Source organism: Astatotilapia calliptera, chromosome 15 (genome assembly GCF_900246225.1).
Source record: "Astatotilapia calliptera chromosome 15, fAstCal1.2, whole genome shotgun sequence".
Taxonomy (NCBI): domain Eukaryota; kingdom Metazoa; phylum Chordata; class Actinopteri; order Cichliformes; family Cichlidae; genus Astatotilapia; species Astatotilapia calliptera.
The window spans coordinates 24,854,188-24,881,635 of NC_039316.1; the positions used below are offsets into that span (position 1 = coordinate 24,854,188).

Genomic DNA, 27,448 nt, shown 5'->3' on the forward strand with positions numbered 1-27,448 from the left:
ACGATGGAAAATGAGTGACAGCGGGTCTCTGCTCATGTTGCTCGATGCATCTCTGTGCTGCACACGCTTAAGAAACGAACAAAAAGCATTCAAACTCTAAGTTTATCTTTAATAAAGACAGGATGTGAAGCTTGTATGCTAATTATGCAGAGCTGCCGGATGGAAGATGATCTAAAATAATTGATTTTTTTTAAGAGACGCAAGCTTCTTTCAGATGCTTTGCTAACAGTGTTAGCATTACATAATGACAGCCAGTGGAGAAGGTGCTGACGTGAGATCCGGTATCTCCAACCGTCCCTGCAGAAGCGATGCTGCTGTGTGGCCTCCACTTATTTTCTCTTCCCTCTGTAGTTTGCGGACAACCTCAGATACGATTATAATAAATACAATGATGATGTTGAGAGGCACAGATGGGAAAGACTCTCATGCTAACATGATATGAAGACAGTTGAATGATTACAAGTATTAAAAGTTGAAATGGGAACTAATTTTAATGCTTTGTTCATTAAATTTATTCTTTATTATACAGAAGATCAGTTTTGGTTGATATGAAGTGTCCTTGATTACAATTATCATGATGAGTGAAGTCTCAAGTTATAAATAAAACTTGGACATAATGACATCCGCCTTTAAAAGTCTAAACGATGTTTCAGATAACACATCTGTAACAAGGTCTATTATGTGGTAATAAGCAGCTGGAGGTAACTAAGAAACCACTATCTGTACCTACAGCATTTTCATATGAAAAATAAATACCAGAATCCGTTCGGACCAAGTTTAGATCGCTTTCAGTCTGGTTTGGCGCTTAATTTTGTCCTTGGCACAAACTTTTCCTTCATGTAGTCTCTCTCTGGTTCCTCTGCCTCTTCCGTTCTTTTCATTTTTTTCTAGTCAGAATCAGCTTTGACCAGAATAAATAAATGATGGATACGCGACCAAGGGAGTTTTTCCTTCCCACTCTTTCTCTGTATTATCATCTTTACAATATAAAGTACTGATGGAGAAACAACGGAGGCAACAGTAGTTGTGATTCGGTGGTATATAAATAAAACTTGTAAACACATTATTTTGGTTTCTTCTGTTTCTTCGTGTGATCCCAGCCCGAGTCCATTATGATTATCCAGTTGTGGAATTGGTTTTGTGCTCTTGGTCTTGTTTTAGATTGACTTTGTTCTTCTTGTGCTTCGCGTCGCCGCGATCAGGGCTCTGTTTGGGTCAGATCGTTGTTCTCGAGAATTTCTTTACGTCTCTGTCTGATTTTGAGTCTGAGTGTCTGCGTAATAGATAAAACATGAAAGTATTTAAAGTGCTTGTATTGCACGGTATAATTTGAGTGTTGAAGTGCTGCTGCCTGTTTGTATTCAGCAAACCTTCCTTGCATATACAAAGTGTTTTTCAGAATTTATTGTCCTAAATCATTTGTAATCGTCACTTTTATGCCAGAAATCTTTCTCTGCAGCCTCGGGGCTTCATTGTAAAGGACGGCAACAGTAAAAACCTTTGTTTGGTGCTTTCTTAGTGTTTCTGTGGATTATTACTGCAGATGCTGACGAGCTCACAGCCGCAAGCAAAAATCTGCTGGAATCTGGCAGGTGTGTGTGTGTGTGTGTGTGTGTGTGTGTGTGTGTCAGGGCAGCCCAGCAGTCTACATAGAGTATCTGAGCCAATTAAAGCTCGGATCAATAAAACACGGGGTCTGACACAGACCCAGCTAACGGCACGTCCCGCTTTGAGCTGTCCGTCTTCCCTTTGGCGTTTTAGCTGTTTTTCCCTCAGTTATGTTTGGCATCTTAAATGTCTGCTGTTTATTTCCGCGGGCTCCCTCTTTCAGCTCGCCACCAATCTTTCCTTTCATCCTTTGTTTGGTGTCTTGTCAGCTGCAGGAGCAATTGAGTCATGCAGAGAAACGTAATTCACCAAATCACGCAGAGCTTAAGATGAAAACACGGCAAAACCAGCAGAGCGGGTCCACTTTGAAACTGTCTTAATACCTGCATGTAATAGGAAAGCAGCTGTTTGTAATCATAAACCCACAAAGAGTGATGAACGGCTCAGCAACATAGAGCTTAAAAGCTCTATGTTGCTCCTAGTTTTGGTATCAAGTCGTTTTTGTAACAGCAGCAGGAAGTAACTGATTGATATCATCCTAGAGGTGATTGATTGACCAAACAGGTGTGTGTGTCTGTGTATGTGTGTGAGCGTGCATTTACATCTTTGGGGGGACCAAAAATTGGAAGTTTACTATGCAAAATCCTGGTCCCCACAAGTTTGAAGACAACTTTGAGACTCAAAATGTGGTTTTATTGACAGAGTTACATTTGGGTTATGGTTAGGTTTAGGCTGAGGGTTAGGCATTCATGTTTCATGGTTAGGGTTAGGAGAAGGGGCTCGGGAAAACATTATGTTAATTAGATGTCCCCACAAGATATGAATACCCGATGTGTGTGTGTGTGTGTGTGTGTGTGTGTGTGTGTGTGTGTGTGTGTGTGCATGTTTGTGTGTGTGTGTGTGTGTGCTTCTTCAATAGCAACGTGATGCATGTTTGTTTTGCGTTGAATACTCCAAACACAGGATATGAAGACAATTATCACCCATTGTCAGCTGTGTGTGTGTGTGTGTGTGTGTGTGTGTGTGTGTGTGTGTGTGTGTGTGTGTGTGTGTGTGTGTGTGTGTGTGTGTGTGTGTGTGTGTGTAAGCATCCCTCAGGTGTGACAGTTGTGGGCTCTAATAACCCCAAAAGGAGGAAACGCCCCTCTTCACATTCAGGTCCACAAGCTCTCACACACACAGCAGTGTGTGTGAGACATTTTCCTCACTTGTTGGTATTTGGGGTCACACTAGAACATCTGTTAGCATTGTTGCTAATGCTCGCTGCGAGCGCTCAGACTGCCTCCATGTCCAAACATTCTGAATTCTGTGCAGGTGTGAATCTGAGCATGAGTTATTGTCTGTCTTTCTGCTGGCCCTCTGTCTCTGGGCAAGCCCTGCAAACTTAGATCAAATAAGCAGTTAAGGATGGATTATGGATGTATACATTATTTATGTTTTGGGCACTCATTGTGAAATTTTAATTATTAACATGTTTCATTAATGTCGTAGTCACGGGGGGGAAACAATGGTTTGAGACCGCAGCATGGTCAAAGTCATTGTCTGAAGCAGTTGCTTTGTAGACGGGGAGCAGGTCTGCTGCTGTCTGCAAAGCAAATTTGTCAAGGCAATAAAATGCCAATAAGATGGATTCAGTTTCTCAGTTTGTGACTGAATGGGGTCAACTGAGTGGGTGAACTGGTTATTACATGCAGTCTGTTTGTGGTGATAAACTGGTGAAAATCGTAAATCTTCATGCACAGATATTCATGTTAATGCCTTTCATTCAGAGTCCAGAGAGAACCTCACAGATCTGAAAGAGAAATTCGAAAAGTCACCGAACTGTCTGAGTCGGACTGCAGTCACTCCGAGTCAGACCGGGATTGTTGGGAGACAGATAGCCTCCCGCCAGGCGACCTGTGGTTGACAGTGGGCGCAGAGCAACATGTTCTCAGCGATTAATGATTTCCCAATCATTAATCGCTTTGGAAAACACTATCTAATACGATTAAGATTGTGGTTAAGGTTAGGATAAAGGTTAGAGTTGGACACGGCTGGAATGCGTGTTACCGCCAGGAGTGTCGTTCCATTGTATGCCATCCACAATCCGGCGCGTATCATAGGGACGCGGAAGGTCACCTTTCGCGTTCCTATGGGATGCCTCGAGACATGACAAATCGTCGGTATGTTACGCGTTGGGAATGAGAACGGTCTGCGCAAAGAGAGATTAAAGGTGAGGCATGTTCAAACTCAGTTTGTTACCGCAGCTACTTGTAATCGTTTTTTTCTAGTCATGGGGCGGTTGCCGTCCTGTCCTGAGCGAGCCATCATACACAAAATATTCACTGATTTGAACCAAAACCATTTTGTTTTCCTAAAGTTAATCAGGTGAATAACTGAAAGCGTTTAAATGCTTGTGAATATTATCCTAAACACACCACCACCACTGCTGCAGCTAAAGTGAACTTTAGGCAGTTTCAGTGGTCAGTACTAAAAAAGGTGCTACGTTAGGTTTGAACTCTGACTCAGTAAACATCCCTGCTTCTGTGGGCTTCCCTTTGTGTTGAGACACGTGTGGAAGCAAACACTCGCCTAATCCACCTGTACACTCACGGATATACATGCAAATATACCAACACACACACACACACACACACACACACACACACACACACACACACACACACACACACACACACACACACACACACACACACTCACATAGTTGTTTTAATCACTTTCTGTCCTGCTGTGCTTGAAGTTTGATTTAGGCTTCTGCGGGAAATCTACGTCCTAACTACGATGTCACCAGAAAATCCTTTTAACCCTATGCTCCAACCTTCCACGCCATTCAAGTGTAATTACATTTCATGGGAGGTGCACATCAGGTCACGTGGAATGTTACGGCGTAGATTTCAGGGATTTTTCTCATCATGAATGTATTAATGTAGTTTAAAATGCTCTGCACAAACACTTTTAGACTCTTTTAGGCCACAGTAAAGTGATGCCAGCCAGAAAACAAGTGTTCCAGTATGTGTTTTTTGTGTTTTCGTGGTTTTTTTTCTTCTCTTCTTTGGTTCTTCAGTTGTATTTTAAAGATTAAGGGGCAGGTAAGCTGAGAGTAAATGCTGTGCTACATTCATATCGCCCTACACATTAATGTCAAATAAATTAGATTAAGATTTGCAAGCTTAGCAAAATTAAGGCTATAAAAGATTTATAATGCAGCTCTGCATTTCAATCCTGTCAGAGAACAATCGCGGTACATTTAATACATGTAATTAATCGTCTTTTCCTTTCTTTTTTTAGGCTTGCTTTATATATTATACTTCATATTAAAGATTGACTTCAGCACCACAATCCAAAATATATGACTTTTAATTAAGCCTTTCTTCTCTGCGGGCTCTTTTGAAACACACAGAGTTGGTGTTTAGTTTGAAACGGAGACTCTGAGATCATGTTTTCCTTTTATAACGTCTCGTGTTTGCTTTAGATAACACAATCTGCCGCGTGCGTGTATTTGTGTGTGTGTGTGAGACCCTTAACATTAATTTCCTGTTTAAATTAAACTGATCAGAGCCATGAGCTTAATGGGAACGTTCTCTTTACATTTCTGTCTCGTTGTCATCTTATCTTTAATGTTGTTGTGTACACGTTCTGTTATTTTTACAGCCTTTGCCCTTTATTTTCGCCCTCGTGACCCCCCTCCCCCCATGCTGTGAGTTAATGAGTTTTATAGTAATGCACAAAGCTGGCAGGTGAATGGATAGTTCTATAGAATAAAACACAAAAGCGGCTAAATAATCACCTACCATGGAAAATGCAGACAAAAGACGGCCAAGCTTCATTTCTCCAAATAACATGTTGTGTTTGTCTAAGTGAGACAGTCACTGGGTGTCACGTATGTTCACACAAACACACAAACGCATGACCTGCTGTCATCTATAACATAATCTGAAGATCCCACTTCCTCTTCCTCACATTTAACCTGATGACTGCCGGTGTCTCGTTTTTGTTGCAGTGATGATCGATTGATTAGTAAGAATGTGCAACTTTATGATTGGATCCCAAAAAACTAGTCATCACTTACAGTACTGTGTAAAAGTCTTGAGCCACCCATTATTCTTTATGTTTTGGCAGGTGGATGATTTATTGAAACATACATGGATATACATATACAGCATATACAGTAAAAACAGAGCTTGTACTATTCTAACGAGCTTCAGAGTGAATATTAAGTATGAGTGCCTTTATTCTTCAGCTCTATGTCAGCTCTGTGAGGATCTTCAGGATCAGTTCTCCAGGGTTCATGAAGGATGTTCAAAGCTCTTCTTTGGATGTTTCTGCCTTTTGTTCTGTTCTGTCAGGATGATCTCACAGAGATCTGGCTCTGGGGAGGCCCATCCATGACTGATAGTGTTCCCCTATATGTTCTTCTATCCAGGTATGATTTAATTATTAGCAGATGCGTTCCAGATGGTGGATCAAACTGACTGTATTTTTCTTCCCTCATAATTCATCTGTTTATCAAAGATCTCCAACATCACAGACTGACCTGCAGCTGAGACCATGACAGAGCAATCTGTCTGAGAGACTGCAGTCAGTCCAAATTGGGCTGCAACTGTTTGGAGACGGGTTGCCTCCCACCAGACAATCTGTGCAGTTACTCTGCAGTCAAAAGACGCTGAGGGTGTTACACGATCAACATCTGGGCCTTTAGTTGGTTGCTGGAATTACTTGCAGTTCGTCATCAAACAAAGAAGAAAATTCAGTGTAATCACGGGACAACCACAGATTAATCTTTCCCTCGTCACAAGGAGTTTGTCATCCTATTTTTACTCTAGTCCGGGGGGGGGGGGGCACTCTAAATTGCGTCCTCAATGTCTTGAAGTTCTCCAGAGGCCTGGTAATGACCTGATCATTTGATTCCGGTGTGTTGACCCAGGGTGAGATCTAAAACCTGCAGGAGACGGGGCCTTGAGACTGGAGCTCCCCACCCCTGCTCTAGTCCAATATGATAAAAGCTATCTTGGCTCGTACTAACTGCTAATGGAAGGAATCCGGTCTTTGGGTGATGACGTAATGAATCCTGCTTCCGGGCCCAAAGTACTCTGTGTTTAATAAGGCTTTTGTGTTTTTTACATGTTTTAATGCTTTGTGTCTTGTTCTATTTAATCTCAACAAGCCCTAAAAACAGTCAGTGATCACTGTCGGCCTCTCTCGGGTTTTATTACCACTAATCATTTTAAAGCTCAGTTTTCAAAACCTTATGATGTAACTGCAGCCCAGCCCATGCAGCAGTATATTAATAACTAACCTCGTATTGTGGTTGGATTATCTCACCTGTTCTCCCGACTGAAGTTCGGTCCGTTTACCGCATCCTTCCATGCGATTGCGTTTGTCCTGAACCTTTGGGAACACCCGCGTTAACTTTGAGTGGAAAAAAGTTAGCGTTCATCGTCTAGCTTCACTGTTTATATTATGCTAACATAGCTGTGTCGCTAGCGATCAAGTAGCACATCATTATATACCAGCTAACCCAATTTCAGTAACCCTACAAACGTCACTGCTATTTTGTTTTCTGTCTTTATTTATGTTGGAAGTGATAGCAGAGCTGTACGTTTTAATTTGTTTTGTAAATCTCTCAGCCACAACATGGTATATTTTATATTTAGATGGAAACTAGCGAGCTAACTCCCTGCTAACTTCTAACTCCGTTACATTTCATAAATTTGGTTTTCATGGATGCCTGGATGTTAAACTTAATTTTTACACCTGGTAGAGCAACAACGCTGATCATTTTATTACAGATGAAAGGAGTTGGACAGTTTTAACTCTCAGTGACGCTGCAGTGATTGTGTGACTTAGGGACCTGCAGCGGAGTTTAGGCCCAGGCACGACTAATGACGTAAGACTTAAAGATCGGATTGGTTGTGGTTCTTGTAAACACAAACCCCAAACATCTGGCATCAAAGCAACACAAATGTGTGACTCCTCCCTGACAGAGGTAACTCTGGGCAGTGTTCAACTTCCCCAAGACAGAGAAGAGCAAAGTTGTCTCTGATGTTCATTCATGCAACATTGTGTTTTCATGCTGTTTACCATTCAAAAATGAAGGATAAACAGTTATATTAATAGTTCGTGATAAAGTGAATGAAACATCAGTTAACTAATATCTGTATGTTTTCATTCATTTTTCATAACCGCAGTGAAGCTTGTGCTTTCTGTGCTCAAACAGATTTATTCCCCCACAGTGCTTCACAGGACAGTTCTGTCACAGAGGTCCCATTCAGTGCATTAAGAGGCAGAATAATTATCTAGCAGCTATGAGCTGACTGCAGTGGCTCATGCTTTTAGATATCGATACTGTGGAAAATGTAGAAATCGAGCTGATTTTGTTTTTATCCCAATATTTGAGCATTAAATCATTAGATGATAATAAGAAAAATCTCATTAAACTGAGACTTTTTATTTCAGAAAGTCTCAATTTTCCAAGAGGTCACACAATGTTTTTAAAAGACAACTGGCTCAGCACCAGTGTCCAGATGTTTCTGTTTTCAGGGTCCTGATGATGGATGAATGTTGGGATGTTGGTTTTTCTTTGGAAACAGGGTTAATAGGTTGAAGCAGCAGCAGTCCTCCTCTGCTTCATGCAGGAGTCTCTGGAAGAGATCGTGGATCCTTTATTTGAAATATAAAGGCACTGGGCCCGGTTCACTGATATATTTGTAGAAATTGTTTTTACTTTCTGTATGAAATAATCAAGATCTCAAAATCTCGGGTGCCGGTTTAGCTCAGCGTGTTGAGCGGGCGCCCGCATGCCATATGGCAGAACGGCCAGCCCAGGTTCAAGTACGACCTGCGGCCCTTTGCCGCATGTCTTCCCCCTTCTCTCTCTGCCCCTGCTTTTCTGTCGTTTCTTCACTGATCTGTCTAATAAAGCTGAAAAAGGCCAATAAAATAAAATAAAATCTCAAAATCTCTTGACTCATCACAAGTGTTGTAAATTTAAAAGCTTGTTTTGAAAGTGCTGTTGTGTTGTTTATTTCAGGTCCTCAGAATTTTTATCTTCATGAGTGTGAATTATGAAAAAAACTCTTGTTAAGCTCGTTAAGTAAATTAGTGTGTATAAGAGCAAACACACACACACAGAAACATGTACAAGTGCAAGAAATTGAGCATGAACAGTGATTTACACCAACACACTCAGCACATAATATCACTAAATGCTCGACTGTCCCCAGATACCTATCACTCTGTGTGTGTGCGTGTGTGTGTGTGTGGGTGGGTGGGGCCTCAGTATTAATATGGGCCTAATGGAGCCCAGTGAGAGCTGCAGTGTTCCCTCTGAAAATGATTTAATTACATTTGCAAAGTGGATAAGTCTGGAGGGAGTGTTTGCTGCGTCAGGGCTTAAACACACACACACACACACACACACACACACTTACAACCAGAAAGAGAAGTAGTCTTTCAATTAGAGTGATTGGCCGCCGTGCCGGGGTCTGGATACTGTGTTTTATTTGCACTTACCTCGCTCGCTCTGTCACGTCTTTATTTTTCATAACCTCATTTTGGAGATTGCTCTCTCACTCACATCTCCTCCTCTTTAAGCCTTTAAAGCATCGACTCTGGTTCTTCCTTTTCTTTTGCTCGTAGTATAATAGGATTTTAGAATCGGTGCACAATAATGATGAAGTGAACTTTGAGTTGGTTTCTGGCATTCTGTCTCCACAGCGCATGCTGTCGGGATGCTTCTTGATCTGAGACCTGGCATTGCAAAAAAAGCTTGAAGGATCCTCTGTGGTCATTAAGCACCTTTTTTATGCAATATGCATCTTACCGTTTTGTTTTGTTATGGATGTTATGGAAGGGAGGGTGGCCTCATAAATAAGAATTATTTTGAACTGTGAATCATGCAAAGTCTCTCTAGTCGCACCTGAATAATAAGTATAGGTGTGTAGTCTATGGCAGAAACATGAATGAATGAATGAATGAATGAATGAATGGTGATGAAATAATGATGCACCATATCTTTAGCTATAAACAGCACAGAGATCACTTGGGGTCGTCGCTTTGGTCCCACTCTGTTACCTAAACTTCTAACATCTTTTTCTCTTCCTCCCTCTCCTCCTCCTCAGCAGTTTGTCATTGCATTGAATGGAAAAACACTGAGCTCTTCGTTTGTCTTTGACATGCTGCAGCTTGAAAATGATCAAATATTTGTGTGTGTGTGTTTGTAGGTTTTGGGATTATAGCCGACAACAGCCTCTCCTGGATACTGTAGAGCATCATTCAGAGTTTGTCTGTGGATTAGACTTCAACCTGCACATCCCCAACCAGGTAACATCACCCACCTGTGCTGTTTGTAATGAGCCAGCTGACTTACTGAGGTAACACTCAAAGGATGAAAGAACCAATGTTTTGTGTGTATGGGTGTATGTGGGTGTTCCTGTGTTAGCATCTGCTGAACAGGTTTTAGTTCTCAGACCAAAACACGCTCCCAGACTCATATTTATCCACATTCATAAATACATGTGTACACTCAGCTGGTTTTTTAAAGGTCTCCATTTTAGAAGTTTTCATGCAAATTTCCCAAACGTTGAGTAATCCAGCTAAAGACAAACCAAATGAGTAATATAACCTTCCTGAGTGTACGTCAGCCTTCTCACCACCATATAAACATAACAGTACTCCAAAATGTCTTTTAGCAGAGGTTCTGGGGACGATCTGTGTCCCCAGAACTTAGTTTAACATTGTGACACTCACTCAGGTTTAAACATTACCAGCGATGCTTGCTGAGAGTAATTAGATGCACAAGAGCGTAAAACCGAGTCAGGTTGGCCTTTAGACTTCTGCCATGAAACTGTGAAAAATGAATTCACTGGATTTAACTTGATTAAAACGGCAAAGAGTGAAATTTACTAACATTTTATTAATCAAGTTTTTGATTTCCATTATTCTATGAATTTGGTATTTTTAATAGACGGAAATGTACCATTTAAAAAATCTGGATCATTCCTTCTTCAGGTATTCCTGCTGACTTCCATATTCAGGCATATTCCTTCTTCTGTTCTCGCCTCATTGTGCCCACTCCGTGTTTCTAGTAGTTTTGAATTGGGGCCATAAATCAATATGTCCGCACAAGGCTAAGTCTTACCCACACACCGAAACGCTCAGCCCCGGTCGCCCGTCACCGTGTGGGGTGCTCTGATGTGTCAGGGTAAGAAAGCAGTGAATTGAAAAGGCCACCGGTGTCCAGTCCTGTTTTTGGACTAATTTTGACAGGAGCTACACCGCGTGGCTCTCAAACTGAAGGAAACATGTGACATCCAGCAGACTCCAGCATAATGCTGCCGGATGAGTGTGTGGGGTATCCTGACTAAAGCTATATTGGGATTCTCATCAGCTGGGAAATTAGTGATGAAATCAGCTGCAGCTGCTTTAGGAAAGCGTGAGCTGAGGTTATCACTCCTACATCACTGCGCCATGTTGAAAGTGTTCTAAAAAAAGAAAAAGGTTTAGCTTAGTTAGCCAAAGTTCACCATAACCCTTAAAAACACCTTCAGCCAGTTTCCCGTCTACTATTTGATGCAGCGATGCACCTTAACCAAGCAAGCTCTGCTTTACAGGATTCAGCCCGTTAACTTTAAGTGATGCAGAAATCCCAGCTGAGCTTTTAACGAACCGCACCAGAAGTCCTGAGATTGATTCCTTACCCTCCGGGTGGCCATCGGATTCACTTCATTTAGGCAGCTGTTGGTTCCTTCCTGTGTCTTATGGTGGATATTTCATGGAAATGCAGCATTTGTCTTTGAGTTTTTTAATAAAACACAATTTTTCATGGAGCTATTTTGACTCTAGATTGACTTAACTTCAAGTCACGACTTGGATCAGCTGCTGCAGACTGAAGCAGAGAAGAAGCAGTTGAAAACTAGCCTGATAACTTTAGGTCAAAAATCCTTGTTTAGCCACTGTTTTTAACAAGGAAGATAAAAAGTTAAATAGTTTTAGCCGATTTGATTGGATTTTATTCTTTGCCTGCACAACCATGACCAATCGAGAAGACTACCAACAAAAACCTGAAAAATTTCAGCTCCAAAAATCGGATCCCTTCTGATTCTCCACCATATGTACATATCTGTAAAAGTGAGCGGAGAAGGGATTTCTGTCGCACTCTTACCTATTTCCCCCAGGGTTACCACAGCAAATGGATCCACGTGTTTGATTTAGCACCGATTTTTCCAGGACAGGAGCAGACTGGCTTGTGAGCCCAGAGGCAGATGTGTTATAACCACTACACTACAAGAAAGTACGAAACTCAGAAACAGACCCACATTTTTTTTTTGGTTGTTTGTTTTGTGGAGGTTTGTGAAGGATGGAAATAATTCACCTCTCTGCCTTGAGAGCATACAAATTCATTTTGTCGGCGTGCACCATCGTCAGAGTTTTCACTTGAAGCCAGAAATAGCTCAAGTGGAAAATCAGATTGAGCAGGATACAAACGGTGACGAGGTGGAAGTGCGTACGTGATAACGGCCTCACGATCCACGGCGTAACCCCACAACGTGATGGTAAACAGTCAGTTACCCACAGCAACCAATCACAGAGGGCAGGCTGTCCCGAACGCCAGAGTTCACTGTGACAGTCAGCGAGCTGTGTGTATGTGTGTGTGAGAGAGAGGTGCAGTAATGAGCTGCAGAGTGTGTGTGTGTGGGTGGAAGCACCAACAGTAATGAGTTGTATTGTTAGCCGCGCTGTTATCAGTCGTGTCATTGTGGAGAAGCAGGCTGTGAAAATGCGAGCCACACTCAGTGACAGTGTGGAGGACACTTGCACTGACGTCATGGATCAGATCGCCGCTCTTATTTTCCGTCTTCCTCTGGGGTCGAGTTTCTCTCCTTGGGACGTCTCTCTGCTCGAATCACATCAGATACTCAGGGGAAAAAAACAAAAACTCTTTTCAGGGATAATTTAGAAGCATTTCTAAATAATTTGAATGAGGAACAAGAATCGACATTCATCTGTCCTGCTTTCAGAGGATGTTTCTGGCAAATAATCGATTAAGTAGAAAGATTAGACTCTAAAAAGTCAGAAAATCGTCTAATAGACGAGGTTAAACACTGCTGAGACAGATATTGCACATGCATTTAAAGGACATTTGAAATCACTAGTCAGTAAAGTCATATTTTACCTGCCAGTGAAACATTAGCTTGTTTACTGTGGCTAATTTTAGCAGAGCTAGCTAGCATTAGAAAATAAGACAGAAGAAGAATACGAATTCTTTTATTCACTTTGTATTTTAAAGTGTGAAAGTATTCAAATAAAGTGCTGACATCAGCAGAATTATAGAGCAATAGTAATGATGCTGAGTAACTTAAATGGAGGTAAAAGAATACAATAACAGCTTCACCTTGTAAGTCTGCAAGAGCTGCACAACACCGTCACACAGAAAAACAACCACCTTTAGCTCTTCCGGTCATACAGACTGAGCGCTCCAGTGATTCTCACCAGCTGCTAGCATCCCCTCCTTTGTCGCCTTTGTTCTTTCTACCTCAAACAGTCTTCTGTAATATTTTACAAAGAGCTGAGCTTCGTTAAAGTAGCTTCTGTTTACGTACTAACATCATGTTCGAGGCTAACGTTCGCCTGGCTTGCCTCGTTGTTGTACTCATGATACAGCTCTGTCCTCCAGTTGATTTCCAAACCTGTTATTTGCCAGTTTCATATGTACTACTGCAGCTGCGGTTCTCTTTTTGCACCTTCCCCTTTGACGTAAAGTCTTAGACCACAGTGTCAAACAAATGGTTTGCACCAAAGGGTCCAGTCTGGCATATTTTATGAACTGCTGTTCTCTGCACCAGGAAAATAGTTTTCAGATAGTTCGGAAGTGGTCATACCATTATGGTGGCTCCAACAGGCCTTGGGCATGTTGGACTTTATGACTCATAAACTAAACAGTCATAAAATTCACCGCCCCCATGTTTGACCCAGCAGCTGCTGCAAATTGATAAAACATGAATAATTAATATAACCGGCTAATATTTCAGGTGAAGTTTGTCTGCAGCTCGTGCGAGACACTGACAGTTGTGACCTGCTGCTTCCTCCACATCACGTGATTGGCTCATTCAGATTTTTGTTCTCTGCATCTCTGTGGGTGGCCGTTGAACACGTGCCTTTCATTCTCAATAAGACACAAGTTGAATGTAAAAGCTATAGAAGACCTATTGACGGGGTCAAAAGGGGAATTCTCCAGAGGAAAACTGCCTGTTACTCAAACGTGATTAAAAACCAGCTCTTTGGTGTTCAGGATTTAAAAAAATAGTGTGTGTGCAGAACTTATTTTCTGTTCTGTTGTTCGAGATGAACAAATTGACCAAATATTTACGTCAGTGGTCAGTCTCGCTGGTGTTGAGCAATAATGTCCACCTTTTGAGAGTTTGAAGGTATGGCAGTGGGGTAAATACGACAGAACAGTGTTTTGGTCTGTTTTCACTTGCTGATTAGTTTGACTCCCACCGAGGGCACGGTTGTGTTTAGGCACTACAATCTAAGATAAGATAAGATAGAACTTTATTAATCCCTCGGGTGGGTTCCTCTGGGAAATTCGACTGCTTGGTTAGGTTGAGAAAATGATGATGGTTTGGGTTAGAAATCCATCCGTCTGCTGCTGAAATGTGCTGCGTCACAGGACTGATACACTCTGTTTATCTGAGAGACTCCAGAGCTTTTAATGAAACAGCTAATAAATGTCTTCAAAGTCTCCTCGACCATCTTAGAGAAGCAGGGACTGACTGACCCAATCACTGACACGCAGGCTGGTTTGTCTCCACGTGTGAGGCTGTGGATAGTTTATGTGGTTGTTTTTTTTGTTTTTTTTTTACTGATTAAGTGTGGACAGTCGAGTGTTCGGTGTGGCTGGTCTTGGCTTTTTGTTCCAGCTCGTCTCTGGGAGGTGAACCATCATCTTCAGGGTTTTTATCAAAGCTGCAGATTCCTCTGATTATCTGTGGCATGGACATTTTATAAACCTGCCTCATAACTGGCAAAAGCACAGTTTTGTTTTTTCCAGAGGCAGAAAGTGTGTCTGGCTCCATCCTTAAAGTATTTTCTTTCGATCATACTGCAGCTTCTGCAGTATACAGTATGGCTAAGCATTAGCATGAAATGGGATTCAACTGTCCTCAGAATGTGTGCGCATACAAAACATGTACAAAGGATCTCTAATCCAGGTAGGAAATGTTTGTGCTGTTAGATTTCTCCTTGCTTTCCCAGGTTTCTGTGTCTTCTATACTAATATCTGCTCTCTGTGACCAAACATGAAGACACGAGTAGAAACAAACTGTCATAAACTGGATGTTCAGAGCAGTCTGAAGGCCGAGCTTGTGGTCTACCGGGACTTTGGCTTTCTCTGTGTTAGCTACCCTTTCCTGCTGGAGGTTTCTTCCTTTTAAAAGGGAGTTTTTCCTTCCCACTGTCACCAAGTGCTTGCTAATAGGGGATTGTGTGATTGTTAGGATCTTTATTACAATTATCAATATCTATAACTAAAACTGAATTGAAGTGAATTACTTGTGCTTCTAGAAAATCTGAAGATAAAACGAAATCCTGAATATGTTTCATGTGAGTATGAACGCCACAGCAGGTTGTGTTCGATGGGGAATCTGTTGAAACAATCTAACATAAAGTCAGGAAACACAGTATTCTGAAGTACAGGTGCTTGTTGTGTGAAGTGGAGCACACATGCCGAGTCGTGTTCCACTGAGCGAACATGCAGACGGAGATTTGAGGGAAATGTTGTGCTGCGTTCGATTTTAGTTGTAAGCACTCAAACTGAACTCGCACATCATTTCCATAAACAAGCTGCCCACTCCGTTAATCCTCGCACGGGCTAATCTACCGGAAACTCGATAAGGCTACACTATCTGTCCTACTGTCCAACGCCATTCATCATCCTGAAGTCTGCTCTTCACCACAGCTTCCATATTTTTCTGGTCTGTTCATGTTTAATATATTTCAGCTCTTGTGTTTTAATTTCTTCCTCTGATAAATGTGCTAACTCATGCTCATCACTTTTGTCGAAATCACTTTCTCTTTTGCTTTGCTTTCTCCGTCCATCACACTGCCTTACCTCCCTCACTGGTGTGGTTTTATTCTGGCATAGCCATGTGTGTCTGATGGATCACCCGCCTTTACCGCGCACACACACAGGGACACACACTGCGCACTGTTTAAGTGGTTATCGTGTGTGTGTTAGAGACAGAGTAAGGCGATAGATCACACAGGACTGCAGGATGACATCTGTTCACTGGTCTGTGGATTGTTGTTTTTTTTTTTTTTTTATTAAAACTCCTTCTAATAACAGCTCAAAGCTTGTACAACTGACCACTGTTATTTTTGTTTCATTGGAAGAATTATTATTTTATTGTATATGTTGTTATATTATGTCTGTTATGTGCACCGTTAAAGCACACAGTCCAATAAAGAAGCACAGACTGCTAACGCGTAGTTAGGTTTGATCAAACAAAGAAAATTTGCAGTAAACCGAGCGAAATTAAATCTCCCACACATGCAAACAGTATATGCACATGATGGACCAGCTGGTCATAATGTTTTGCCTCATCAGTATTTAATATATCAGTAAATAAGTTTTGGTCTTAGTGTATGTTTGTCTTAATGCTATGCTGTCCTTTTGTGGTGTAATACAGACTGAAACTAACTGTGGGGTTATTTCTAACTCGGGATCATGCTTTATACTGAGGATCTAGATCAGGAGTTGGGGAGCTCCAGGCCTCAAGGGCCGGTGTCCTGCAGGTTTTAGATGCGTCCTTCATCCAACACAGTTCATTAAATGGCTAAATGACCTCAACATGTCTCGAAGTTCTCCAGAGGCCTGGTAATGAACTGATCATTTGATTCCGGTGTGTTGACCCAGGGTGAGATCTAAAACCTGCAGGACACCGACCCTTAAGGCCTGGAGCTCCCCACCCCTGATCTAGATGTTGGATATATTCACCATGCTTGTGGCTCAGGTCTGGGCTTACTTGTCCAAAGGAAAAAAGAAAAGGTAGCTCAGTAGCAAACCGTTCAACTCCTCCATTATGCATTTGCTTTATAGATTATAGGAAAACACAATCTTGTCCAAATCTTTCAGAGAATTGCAGTTCAAAGTCATCGAAACCAAAATCCCAGATCCATATACTTAAATAAGGAAATGTTAAATATATTAGCATAAAAACATTAAAAAGCAAGAATTTTTTTTTATTTCGAGTTGGATAACAAGACAAATGAGGTTAAGGTTGTGTTTTTTTTAAGTTTCTTAGTTACCAAAGCTGAAAGTAAAAAGTCTGTTAGCGTTATTTTTACCCCTCAGATCAGAAATGGACACATTTCTGTGGTTCTCGCTGTATTTACTCTTTGTCATCATAAAGGGGATGTCTTTGGTGGGGTGGACATTTGAGGACTTTGCTGCTTTGATATGTCACAGACAAAACAGTGAATGGATTTACTGAACAACTCTTTGTACATTCATAAAGAGTAAGTACCTTGAAGCAGTGCTATTCAACGATTTAATGTGTATATTCTGCTACATAAATGCATGACTTTTGCCTGAGAGTGCCATTTTGCCACCAGCTTATTAGTCTTTTAATTACTCATTTCATTCATGTTTTTCTTATGTTAAATAAAAAATATTTGAGGAGACATGAAACGTTCTTCAGACTTTAAACTATTTCTTCCTGTGGCCTTTTTCTTCTCTTACCTCTCCTCATCACACATCTTTTATTATTCTTGCTTTCTTTGTACATTTTTCCCTCTTTGTGCTTTGCTGCAGTCTTGGCAGCCTTTGCCTTCTTTGCCTTACGACTGGCTGTTAAAGTTGATAAAAGAAGGGCATTCCTCATCTCAGTGGCTGAGTCACTGCACGGCCACTTTGCTTACTCATTCCCTGAAAGGCCATCCAAGCTTGTTAAGTCTGATTCAGATATTCGATGGAGCAGGAGGAAAGCCCGATGGACAAAAGGATGCTGATAGTGTGGTTACTGCGATCACAGTCGAACACAAAAACAGAGTCTCAGTCAGGTTTCAGAGCTCATTGCAGTACAGAAAAAACAGCTTTAGTGAAGGTTACAAATGATCTTCTTACAGCCTCTGACAGTGGACTAGAACATGTTGTAGGTATTACAGGTACTGCGCTGCAGTAGTTTGTATCATATCTATCTAATAGACCCCAATTTGTACATGTAAATGGAGAGTTCCACAGGGTTCAGTGCTAGGACCAATTCTGTTTACATTATACATGCTTCCCTTAGGCAGTATCATCAGAAGGCATAGCATACATGACACCCAACTTTATCTATACATGAAGCCAGATAACACAAACCAATTAGTTAAAATACAGGAATGTCTTAAAGACATAAAGACCTGGATGACCTCTAATTTTCCGCTTCCAAATTCAGATAAATTTGACCTTATTGTACTCGGCTCTAGAAATCTGGATGAATGGATGGATGCCATTACCTTGGCCTCCAGTAACACTGTGAGGAATCTTGGAGTCATTTTTGACCAGGATATGTCCTTCAATGCACATATTAAACAAATATGTAGGACTGCGTTCTTCCATTTGTACAATATCTCTAAAATTAGAAATATCCTGTCTCAAAGTGATGCTGAGAAACTAGTTCATGCATTTATTACTTCTAAAAATTCCCTGAAAAGCATTTCAGACTTTTGCTGCTATGAAACTGTTTCACAAAAGCAATTTGCAGGTATTCAAGTTCAAGAGTGCATCTATGTTTTGTTTTTAAACCTGACCTCTTAAATCCAAATGCTGAACACCTCTTCAAGCCACTTTTTAACCAATCAGGTAAAAACCTCAGCTTAGTGTTATTGGCATTGGGTTGTCAGATGAGTCAGAGATGGCAGGTGAGTGTAAAAATCAGCAGTAGCTGAAACACGCTAAATTGATCAAGTTAAACAATAATATAATCTGAACATGTGTTAACATTTCTTTTGACCATACCCAGCTCATGGCTAATGGTGTGTATGGATTTTTATAACTTTAGGAAGCAAACACGGCAGGTAAAAATAACCAGTTAGGGTGTTTAATTCGCCCTCCATCTCTGTGATGGATTATAACAAATCAAAGGATATGCAAGTTAAACCTGCAGCACATTTACAGAGCAGGATTTCTTCAATCAGTTCTGTTTTTACAACCTCAACAGCACCCAGCAGACTTCATCCCGCGTCTTCTTCACTGTTCAATCCAACGCAAAGCTGCTTCTAACACCTGCAACAGCACAAATCTTTAAGATTCACGAAAGTGAAGCAGAACCAGGGTTGTACTTTGAAAGCTGAAATCATGAGCCACTCTGCAGCTGGGACAGATGACAGTGAGGCAGTGTGTCATTCAGCTGATAGCCTCGTCCATGCTGAGGCATGTCATTCAGATGATAGCCATGTCCTGGCTGATTATAGAGTAAAGAGAGGGAGGTGGAGCTGCAGCTGTATTTTCTCCTTCACTGGATCGTCTGAAAGCTCTGTCTGTGGAAAAAGACTTCAGCCGAATATTTTCAGTCAGGATTTTTTACCTCTTGAGTTTGTTTCAAACAAAATGTTGAATTTTATTTCTTATTGATTAACTTACACTGAATATTTGTATGACATCGTGCAAATTAGGGATGGGTATCGTTTAGGTTTTATCCGATACCGGTGCCAAACCGGTACTTTTGAAACGGTGCCGGTGCTTAAACGGTGCTCGAACCGGTGCTTAAAGAATGGAGAACACAAACTTGGTCCAAAAACCTCTCATGTTCAGCTGGTTTTTTTTGTAAAAAGATAACAATGTTAGCCTTTTCTGTAGCTATGGGGCATATATGGCATCACTCTTGGCTGGAAGCAGTGCTTAAATAATGGAAAAAACACAAACTTTGTCCTAATCCTCTCATGTTTAACTGTTTTCCACTTTTTCTTTGGTCATTTTAGCCTTTTTGGCCAGGGTGAAGGGAGTATCTGCCATCAAACAAGAAGACAGCCACGTAACTACGACGGTGTTTGCTAGTTCACCTTACATGCATTAATTTAATAACGTGGTTAGCCTACTCAACGTAAATTACACACGAACAACATGAAGCTACTCACGCAGAGAAGAACGGCTGCTGCTGCCATCATCATCCTCATCATTTCTGCTACACTGGCAGGGCTACGGGCCAGGACTCTATTCTTCGGGTTCTTGGGAAATGTTGCTCCGGGTCAGATAACAGGCAACCCACGCGCAGTAAATGTGCTCGGTGTGAGGTCTCGCAGCAAGCTATCAAATACGGCGCATTTCTTGGCTTTTAACAAAATGCTATATGTCGCCAGGTGTTTCACCAGATTCGAGGTGTTACCTCCTTTGCACAGTATCACCTTAAAGCACTTGTTGCAGGCTGCTGAGTTTGCATCTTTTGCTGTGAAGTGCAGCCAGACTTTGACCGCTTCGCTTTGGGCATTTTTAATCTGTAGCTCTGCTCTAAAAGAACGTACGTACCTGGGCCCGCCTGCTACACTCGCAAAGGTAAAATGATTGGCTGGAATCCAAAGTGTGTGACATCTCAGGAAAAAAAAAAAGCACCGAAATGTGCGCTGCTTTTCGGTCTGGTTACTACAGTTTATGTCAGAACCGGTACCCATCCCTAGTGCAAATGCTCCAAATGAAAAAGCCTGACCCCTGACATGTGGACTTACCAAAGAGTGTCAAAGAGTGCTAAAAGAGTGCTAAATAAATATAAATCTAATGTTCAAAAAGATGAATTTACGGTTTCTGTATACAGTGGCACTGTGGTGAAGGGGAAACATGATGGAAATGGCAGAGATTAGGGTAAACAGTATTCCTGCCTTATTGGGGGTAACTGTTTTTCCTTCTACTCTTGACGTATCAGTTGTCCTCGAATTGCTGTATTGTGTGACTTACAAACACTATCTGATTTTGTAAAAATGCACCAGCTAAACAACCAAAAAGTATAAAATGAAATTTAAATGTGAAGGCTTTAAAATTACAAAATGTTTTATTAGTTAGCTTCATACAAACTGCAGTAAGAAAGAAATCGGATACAGATACCGTTTTTTTCAAAGTCTTCAGCAGGCAGGTCGTTTAAAATCATCCAGGAGGAATGGGGGAGGGGATGATGGCTCGGTCGTCTGCAGTGTTGGCACTTAGATGAATGAAGTGTGAGTTTTTGGTCTCTGATGTCAGAGTTCCTATATCTTTCTTCTTGAATGTGGTTCCATCACTGAGAATAAGAAGTGGGCTAAAGGCTGAAACAAAGTTATCGATACCCATGTACATACGAACAAGACCTCATAGTCTGCGATGCTAAGATCAGGACTCTTGTGGATGGTGGTTGTTCTTTAAGACTTAGATGTCTCGTTGATGACGCTGTCTGAAAGACGAGAAAAAGAAAAAGTTACATGAAAGTACAGGAAACATTTGGGTGTGAAGAGTTTAACATGACTGACACTGACAAACTGTCCTGTTCTGATTCGAGTCAGTCTGAGTAAATATTCTGGTATCTGGATGGTTGAACTAAGAACTACCTCGACTCATCTGAGCCGGCCGGCTCCACCTTCTTAAAGCGCTGTGGTCACTTTTAACCCAATGAATGAATAAGCTGACAGTCCCAGAAAACTCTAAAACACAAAAATATGACTTTTTTATTTTTATGATTTAGCTCTCAGCTGATGTCGTGACTGCTTTATGTGTTTGTGCTGTGAAAGTAAACCCAAATCAAATGTTATTTCTTAACAGACACTCTTTCCTCTTCATTCATACTGACGAGCTTTTGGGAAACACTCAGTATCTGTGGTTTGATGTAAAACCACCGCAGCTGAGATGAAACCTGGATGACGAAGAGAAAATACTGCAAATATAAAAGCATGTTTTTATTAATACACTCTCAGTCCTGCTCAACCTGCTGGTGAATCAGTGGAGACTGATGAAAGCAAGAGGATGAAGTGCAATAAATGGATTTATGTCGATGGACAGCTCTTAAACTAGCCTTCACAAACCTGAGAGGATGTTCTTTGGAGGCAAAACACAGGAAAGAAAAGAGAGTTTGTTGTGCAGACCTGGAGTCTGCACGCTCTCTAAACTCCTTTGTGCCCGACCTGATAATGGAAGCTAATTCAGGTGGAACACTTTGATGTGTTTGTGAGAGGAGACAGAGACCACACTTAACCCGAACTCCTCTGTTGTCTCAGAGCTGCAGGTAATTTCAGCTGGAAGCTTGAGCGTGATTTAACTTTACCACAGAGAACCAGCTGTTACCTGCCCAGTCACATCTTCTTTTTTTTTTGCTGCAGAAAAGAACATTCAGTTTATTCCAGATTTTCTCTGGATACGTGCTTCACTTTACATCAATCTTCACAAGCTCTATCTTCTGATTTCTAAAAGTATATAAATTGTGAGAGTTTTGGTTCAGACATGTTTCTGTCAGTGATGTCGATGCTTGCTTTATAGTCCTGGATTAAATCTGTGTTTAACCTCGTGTGGTGGAAATGAGCCTCATTTTTCCATCTTTCAGGGACTTCAGTTTTCATTAATATGAATATAAAAATCCAGAAATTTCTATATAATGGGGTTTTCCCATCATTACGGAGTGAAAGCATTAGATTCTTCTCTCACTGTCAGTCATTCCTTACTTGAACCATCGAGGATTGTCAGTAAATGCCGACTCAGACTTGCAGAGCCTCAGGAATCATCTTGTTTGTTCAAGCACCAAAAAACATGATTTTACTGTGATTTTAAGCAGTAAATCCTAAATCCATTAGAAGCTGGAAACAGAATATGTGGCTTTGTGTTTAGTGTTTATTGTTTTTTTTTGTTTTTTTTATGAGTGTCATTAAATAGAAGTATTCCAGATGTTTCTTGCACCGTATTCTGTAAATCGTCAGCCTGACATGTTTAATACGTCTGCATACTGCAGGATGTTTTTTGTTCTATTGATTCACTCACTCGGTTGTTTGTCCCTGTGTGTTAGCCTTGCGACAGACTGGCGACCTGTCCAGGGTGTACCCCACCTCTCGCCCTATGACAGCTGGGATAGGCTCCAGCGCCCCCCGCGACCCTGAAAAGGATAAACGGAAGTGAATGGATGGATGGATGGATGGATGATTCGGTTCATTTGATGCTGCAGGTTCAAATCCCGATGTGAGTGTGAGGTGCTCTTGAACAGCATGTGTGTGGTTGTGTGTATGCAGGTGGTGGACTGTTCCTGGGACGAGACGGTGAAGGTGTACACACCTGCGTGCCTGTCGGTGGGAGCGCACAGTGCAGCCCCTTAAAATGCCCACAGACCTCTGAGGACGATTTCACCTCGGCGCTGGTATTCGAGCACTTCCTCCCGATGAAGCCAGTGCCTCGTCCTGAACCATAACGACTGCTTCGCCGACGCACACCCGACTCTTCACTTCTTCCACAACGTTGTTCAAAATCCGAGCCTCAAACTGTGAATGGTTAAGACACACGCCACTGAGACGTCATTGCTCTGACACTTTGGTACCAAATCGGAGCCAAAATTCTGAAAACATAAGTTTCACAGGTGGCTACTGGACCCTTGTTTCCATAGGAACTGGAAAACACCAGCCATCATGTTTGGGCAGATGAGCTGGACATTACTCGGTCCCACGACTGTGATCGACTCTGTCAGAATAAAGCATGTGTTGGCATGTGTTTGAAAAGCAGATATTTTACTGTGATAACTTTTGTTCTTGGTTTTGTTATTCTGGGCATTTCACATTATCAAACAGTGGCACCCCCGTATTCAATGCTGCCTACTACAGTGGCATAGTGGTGCAGGGGTTGGGTTTGTTGCCTCACAGTGGGAAGGTTTCTAGTTCAAACATTTTTGTGTGTGTACTCTGGCTTCCTCCCACTGTCCAGAGACAGGCATGTTGAGTTATTCTAACTGACCATGGAAGTGTGGTAGATACATGCACACACACGCAAACACACACACACACCCATCATCCGTGTGTTTAGTGTTTTTATTTTTTAATATTAATTGCTGCAAGTTAATTTATCATTTGTTTCTCAATCAGGGATATTTTTGTGTCTGAGTTGAACTTTAACCTTTGTACTCTCTAATCAGTTTGAGTTTAAAACTGCAAATGTCCTTCATGTTTCACACGTCACTGAAAAGTTTACGGTGAGTTTATTTCACAGTCAGTTGAGACGGCTTCAGTGTTTGGCGATGTGCCTTGAATAAAGCTAATTTTAATAGTGTGGATCATTTTTTGTGAAACACGCACATCTGTATCACTGGAACATTTTCATACGGGGAAAATGAAAAGTTAAAGTCTGTCCCTCACTTTGGAAGAAAATGGGGATGATCACACTGACACTGATGTTTGTTTACATGAAGACGAATTCATGTCCAGGAAGATGAATTATTTCACATCATCATTTTACATGCTGTGAGACTCTTCAGTGTCTTCTAGATAAATCTCAAATAACCTTTGAGTCCTTTCAATTTTTGCAGGTTTCACTGACATAAAATGTTGATTATATATAAATTGTAATATTTTTAATATTGATATTTTTCCGCCAGTGTTGAAAAAAAAAACCTGTTCAGTTTAAGTTCAAAATGAAATGAGACATTGTGTACGAGCCCACAGACGGGTGAAACTGTCGCTGGCTTCAGGCGACGTGGTTTCTCATTCCTTCGCCGTGATTGTGTGCTACACATTCATTTGGAAATCCATATTAAAAATGGATTCACGCCTGTTAAGTTCTGTGTTTGAAGTTAAATTACTCGGCCTAATCTATATTACCTATAGTTTCTAGAACAATGCATGCATGTATTTGCAGTTTCCCCTCCTCCCTCTCTCAGCGAGTTCCGGTCTAAATCCTCGGCCCGTTTTCCCAACGTTTGAAAGCGCCTCCGTCTTCTCCTTTCTCCGCGTGTTAATTGAAGCTAATGGTCTGAGCTCGATAAGGGCGGATTTCCCTTCCCTGTGGCCTGCAAACTGATTTTCTGATGAAATATTTCAATTAAAATATTGTCCAAGTCATTTCCACGCCTGTTAGGACTGATGGTGGAGTCTCTGTTTTTCGATAAGGAGGTGGAGGAGGCTTAAAGGAATGAAAAATAGAGATGTCTGTTTCTCCAGGATCATGGCAGACGTCAAAATATACATAGAGGGTTTTTGTTGTTGTTTGTTTTTAGCTCTATCGAAGGGAAATCTTAATAGGCTACTGCAGTAGATAAATTGTTCCATTAAGAAATGATTTTCTGTGTCTGATGCGGAACAACACGAGTTCAGCCTCATCCAGGATCTTCGGGATGAGCTGGTGGCCAGAACACAGGGATGGAAATCCCCGCAGCAGCATCACTTTCTCAGTTCAAGGCTGGAAGCGGGGACGTCACAGAGTCCCCGCCCTGTTTTATACTGTTACACGTGCGGCGATATCCAGGTTTCATCGTCTGTGCATGCTGGGCAAGGGTTAAATTTGATGATCTGAATCCTCTCACACTCACATCCATTCATGAAGGGCTCAAATGCAAGAGGACACACACAAGGGTTATTAATGCTCTGTGAGTGAGAAATTATCCACCAGTTTAATGCTGATATCAGTTATGTAGATGGAATATTTTACAGTAGGTCGCACACCTGCAAACATCGGGCACGCGCTTCCAACAGCCACTGCATTTATTCAGGTGACGTACCCTCCAAAATCCTCCACTCATTCAGCTTCCTGCAGATGCCACAGATGTGAGGTCAGGGGTGCTTTTCTCCAAAGAAGGGCTGAAGATGCGTTACACGAGTATAAATGCAGGTGTATCTTCACATTCTGGCTTGTCGTTGTCCCACGATTGATCAGGTGCCCAGTCTGCTGAGGTGAACCAAGAATGTGTCATTTCATTTCTCTACACACCTGGAGAACAGAGAACCTGAAACCTGCTCCACAGATCCGGGCCGATTCCATGAAACACGGAGTTAATAAAACTCGTTTAGTGCAAATAAATGAGCAGCTCATCCACGAGGTCTTTAATCGAGTAAACCTCTGATTTCAGCGTCTTTAGTGTGAGGATTTTCTCTGGGGGGGTTTTCAGCTGCACTTTCAGATTTTTCTAGCATCTTTGTTTTTTTATTTCTCATATTTTACAGATTAATTAATATATTTCAAAAGATAATAGGCCTACTTCCAGCCCACACTCAGACTCCGAGGCCCTGCACTGAACATGCTGAGCTGCTTCCTGTTAATATCTGTAAAATCTGTTGATTATTTCATCCTATATCCACGCTGTGCGGTTTTCAGCTTCAGCAGCGTATAAATCTATGATCTGTCACGGCAATAAATCTGATTAAGACTGAACTGCAGAAGAGGTAAACACGGCTACAGTCATCTGTACTCCTGCTGAGTCTTTACAGTCGTACTCGTCGGCACTGGCGGCTGTGATCCGCAGCAGACGGAGTTTAGGAGATTATTACACCTCCAAATAAACGTTTTGCTCTCTGAATCAGAACAGTTCAGGTTTTAAGGTGGAAGAAATGACTGCTCAGATATGCCAGATACAGAGTGTACAGGTCTAGTCTTTATCAATCTACCTGGTAATGTTTCGTTGTTTCCTGCATGTATGTAAAGGCTCCCTGCTTCAGACTGGAGACCCACGCTGAATCCCACACCTGAGACAGGTTGTGGCCCCGTCATGACTCTGAGCAAAGGAACAAAGTGGATGGATGCTCATGTAAGCTTTAGCTCTACAACTGTAGAGTTTATCTGGAATCTGTAGCTCAATAATAAGGTCTTTTTCCACCTTTCCCATCAAATTATAGTAATTGGCCGTCACTAAAATCGTAATTCCTCTGTAATTTAATTAATTTCTATTATTATATTTTGAAATTACAATGTAATTATACTTATGTACAATTAGGTAGCTACACTAGAGTAACAGTGACGGCAGATGGCTACCCCTCCCAGAGCCTGGTTCTGCTGGAGGTTTCGTCCTCTTAAAAGGACACCAAAGCGCTTGCTCATAATTGTCGGGCTTTTCACTTTTTTCTGTGTATTATTTAGGTCTTTAACTTAAAATATAAAGTACTTTGAGGCAACGATTGGTGTGATTTGGCACTGTATAAATAAAACTGAACAGTCTTGAATAAGGAGGTAACAAGTTAGATTTGTATAGAAAACAAGGAAATATCTATCTATTTTTCTATTATTTAACTGTCCTTTTTTAACTTATACTTTACTTCAAATTTACTTACAGTATAACTTTTAAGTAATTGTACATAAACATAATTAGGCTACATTATCATGTCAAATAAATCCTGGTTAATTACTCAGAAATAAAGCCCTTAGTCTCAAGCCAAATTATAAAGTGTTACCAAAGACACAGAGACATGTATGTATGGGGTCAAGTACTAACTCTGGGAAAAACGGGAAATAATCAGAAGCCACGAAAACCCCCCACAAAGAAACAAACTACAGAACGCACCAAAGCATGGATAAATAATCTAGTAAATTGTTGTTGACTCAAAAATCCGATGAATGCGCTCTCACTGGTCCGATCCCTGCACACAGAAATGTTTATCATAGCTGGAATTAATATTACAGAGTATTTAATATCTTCATCTTTTGGTTTTGGCTCGTGAGGGTTATTCTCTCTGATGAAGAGGAGGAGGTGCCGAATCAAAGTCATGAATATTTAAACTGCCTCTCAAAACAAAGATAAAGACATTTCCACGCAGACACTCGCGGTCATGTATCCTCCGTGACTTCATTGATGGAGCGGGTAAACACCGCCCCCTGCCCCCCCCCCCCCCCCACGGTTCTGAGCCAAGAGGCTCTGCGGCAAAATGTCATTACAGAGTGCGCGCTCCG

At 41.4% G+C, this 27,448-nt stretch overlaps 1 protein-coding gene across 6 annotated transcripts in view; it reads left to right on the forward strand.

Annotated features, from left to right (window-relative positions):
• pex7 (peroxisomal biogenesis factor 7) overlaps window positions 1–23,843 on the forward strand; it is a 44,214-nt gene extending 20,371 nt beyond the window's left edge. For 5 of the 6 annotated variants that reach the window (XM_026142410.1, XM_026142408.1, XM_026142405.1 and 2 more), the window contains exons 10-11: window positions 9,831–9,930; window positions 22,822–23,843. In XM_026142410.1, coding sequence (XP_025998195.1) covers window positions 9,831–9,930; window positions 22,822–22,905 — 184 coding nt within the window. In that variant the 3' untranslated portion in view covers window positions 22,906–23,843. Of the gene's footprint in view, window positions 1–9,830; window positions 9,931–11,219; window positions 11,368–22,821 lie in introns of those variants that run through there. The other variant, XM_026142409.1, reaches the window with a different exon arrangement.
• The last annotated feature ends 3,605 nt before the right edge of the window (window positions 23,844–27,448 follow it).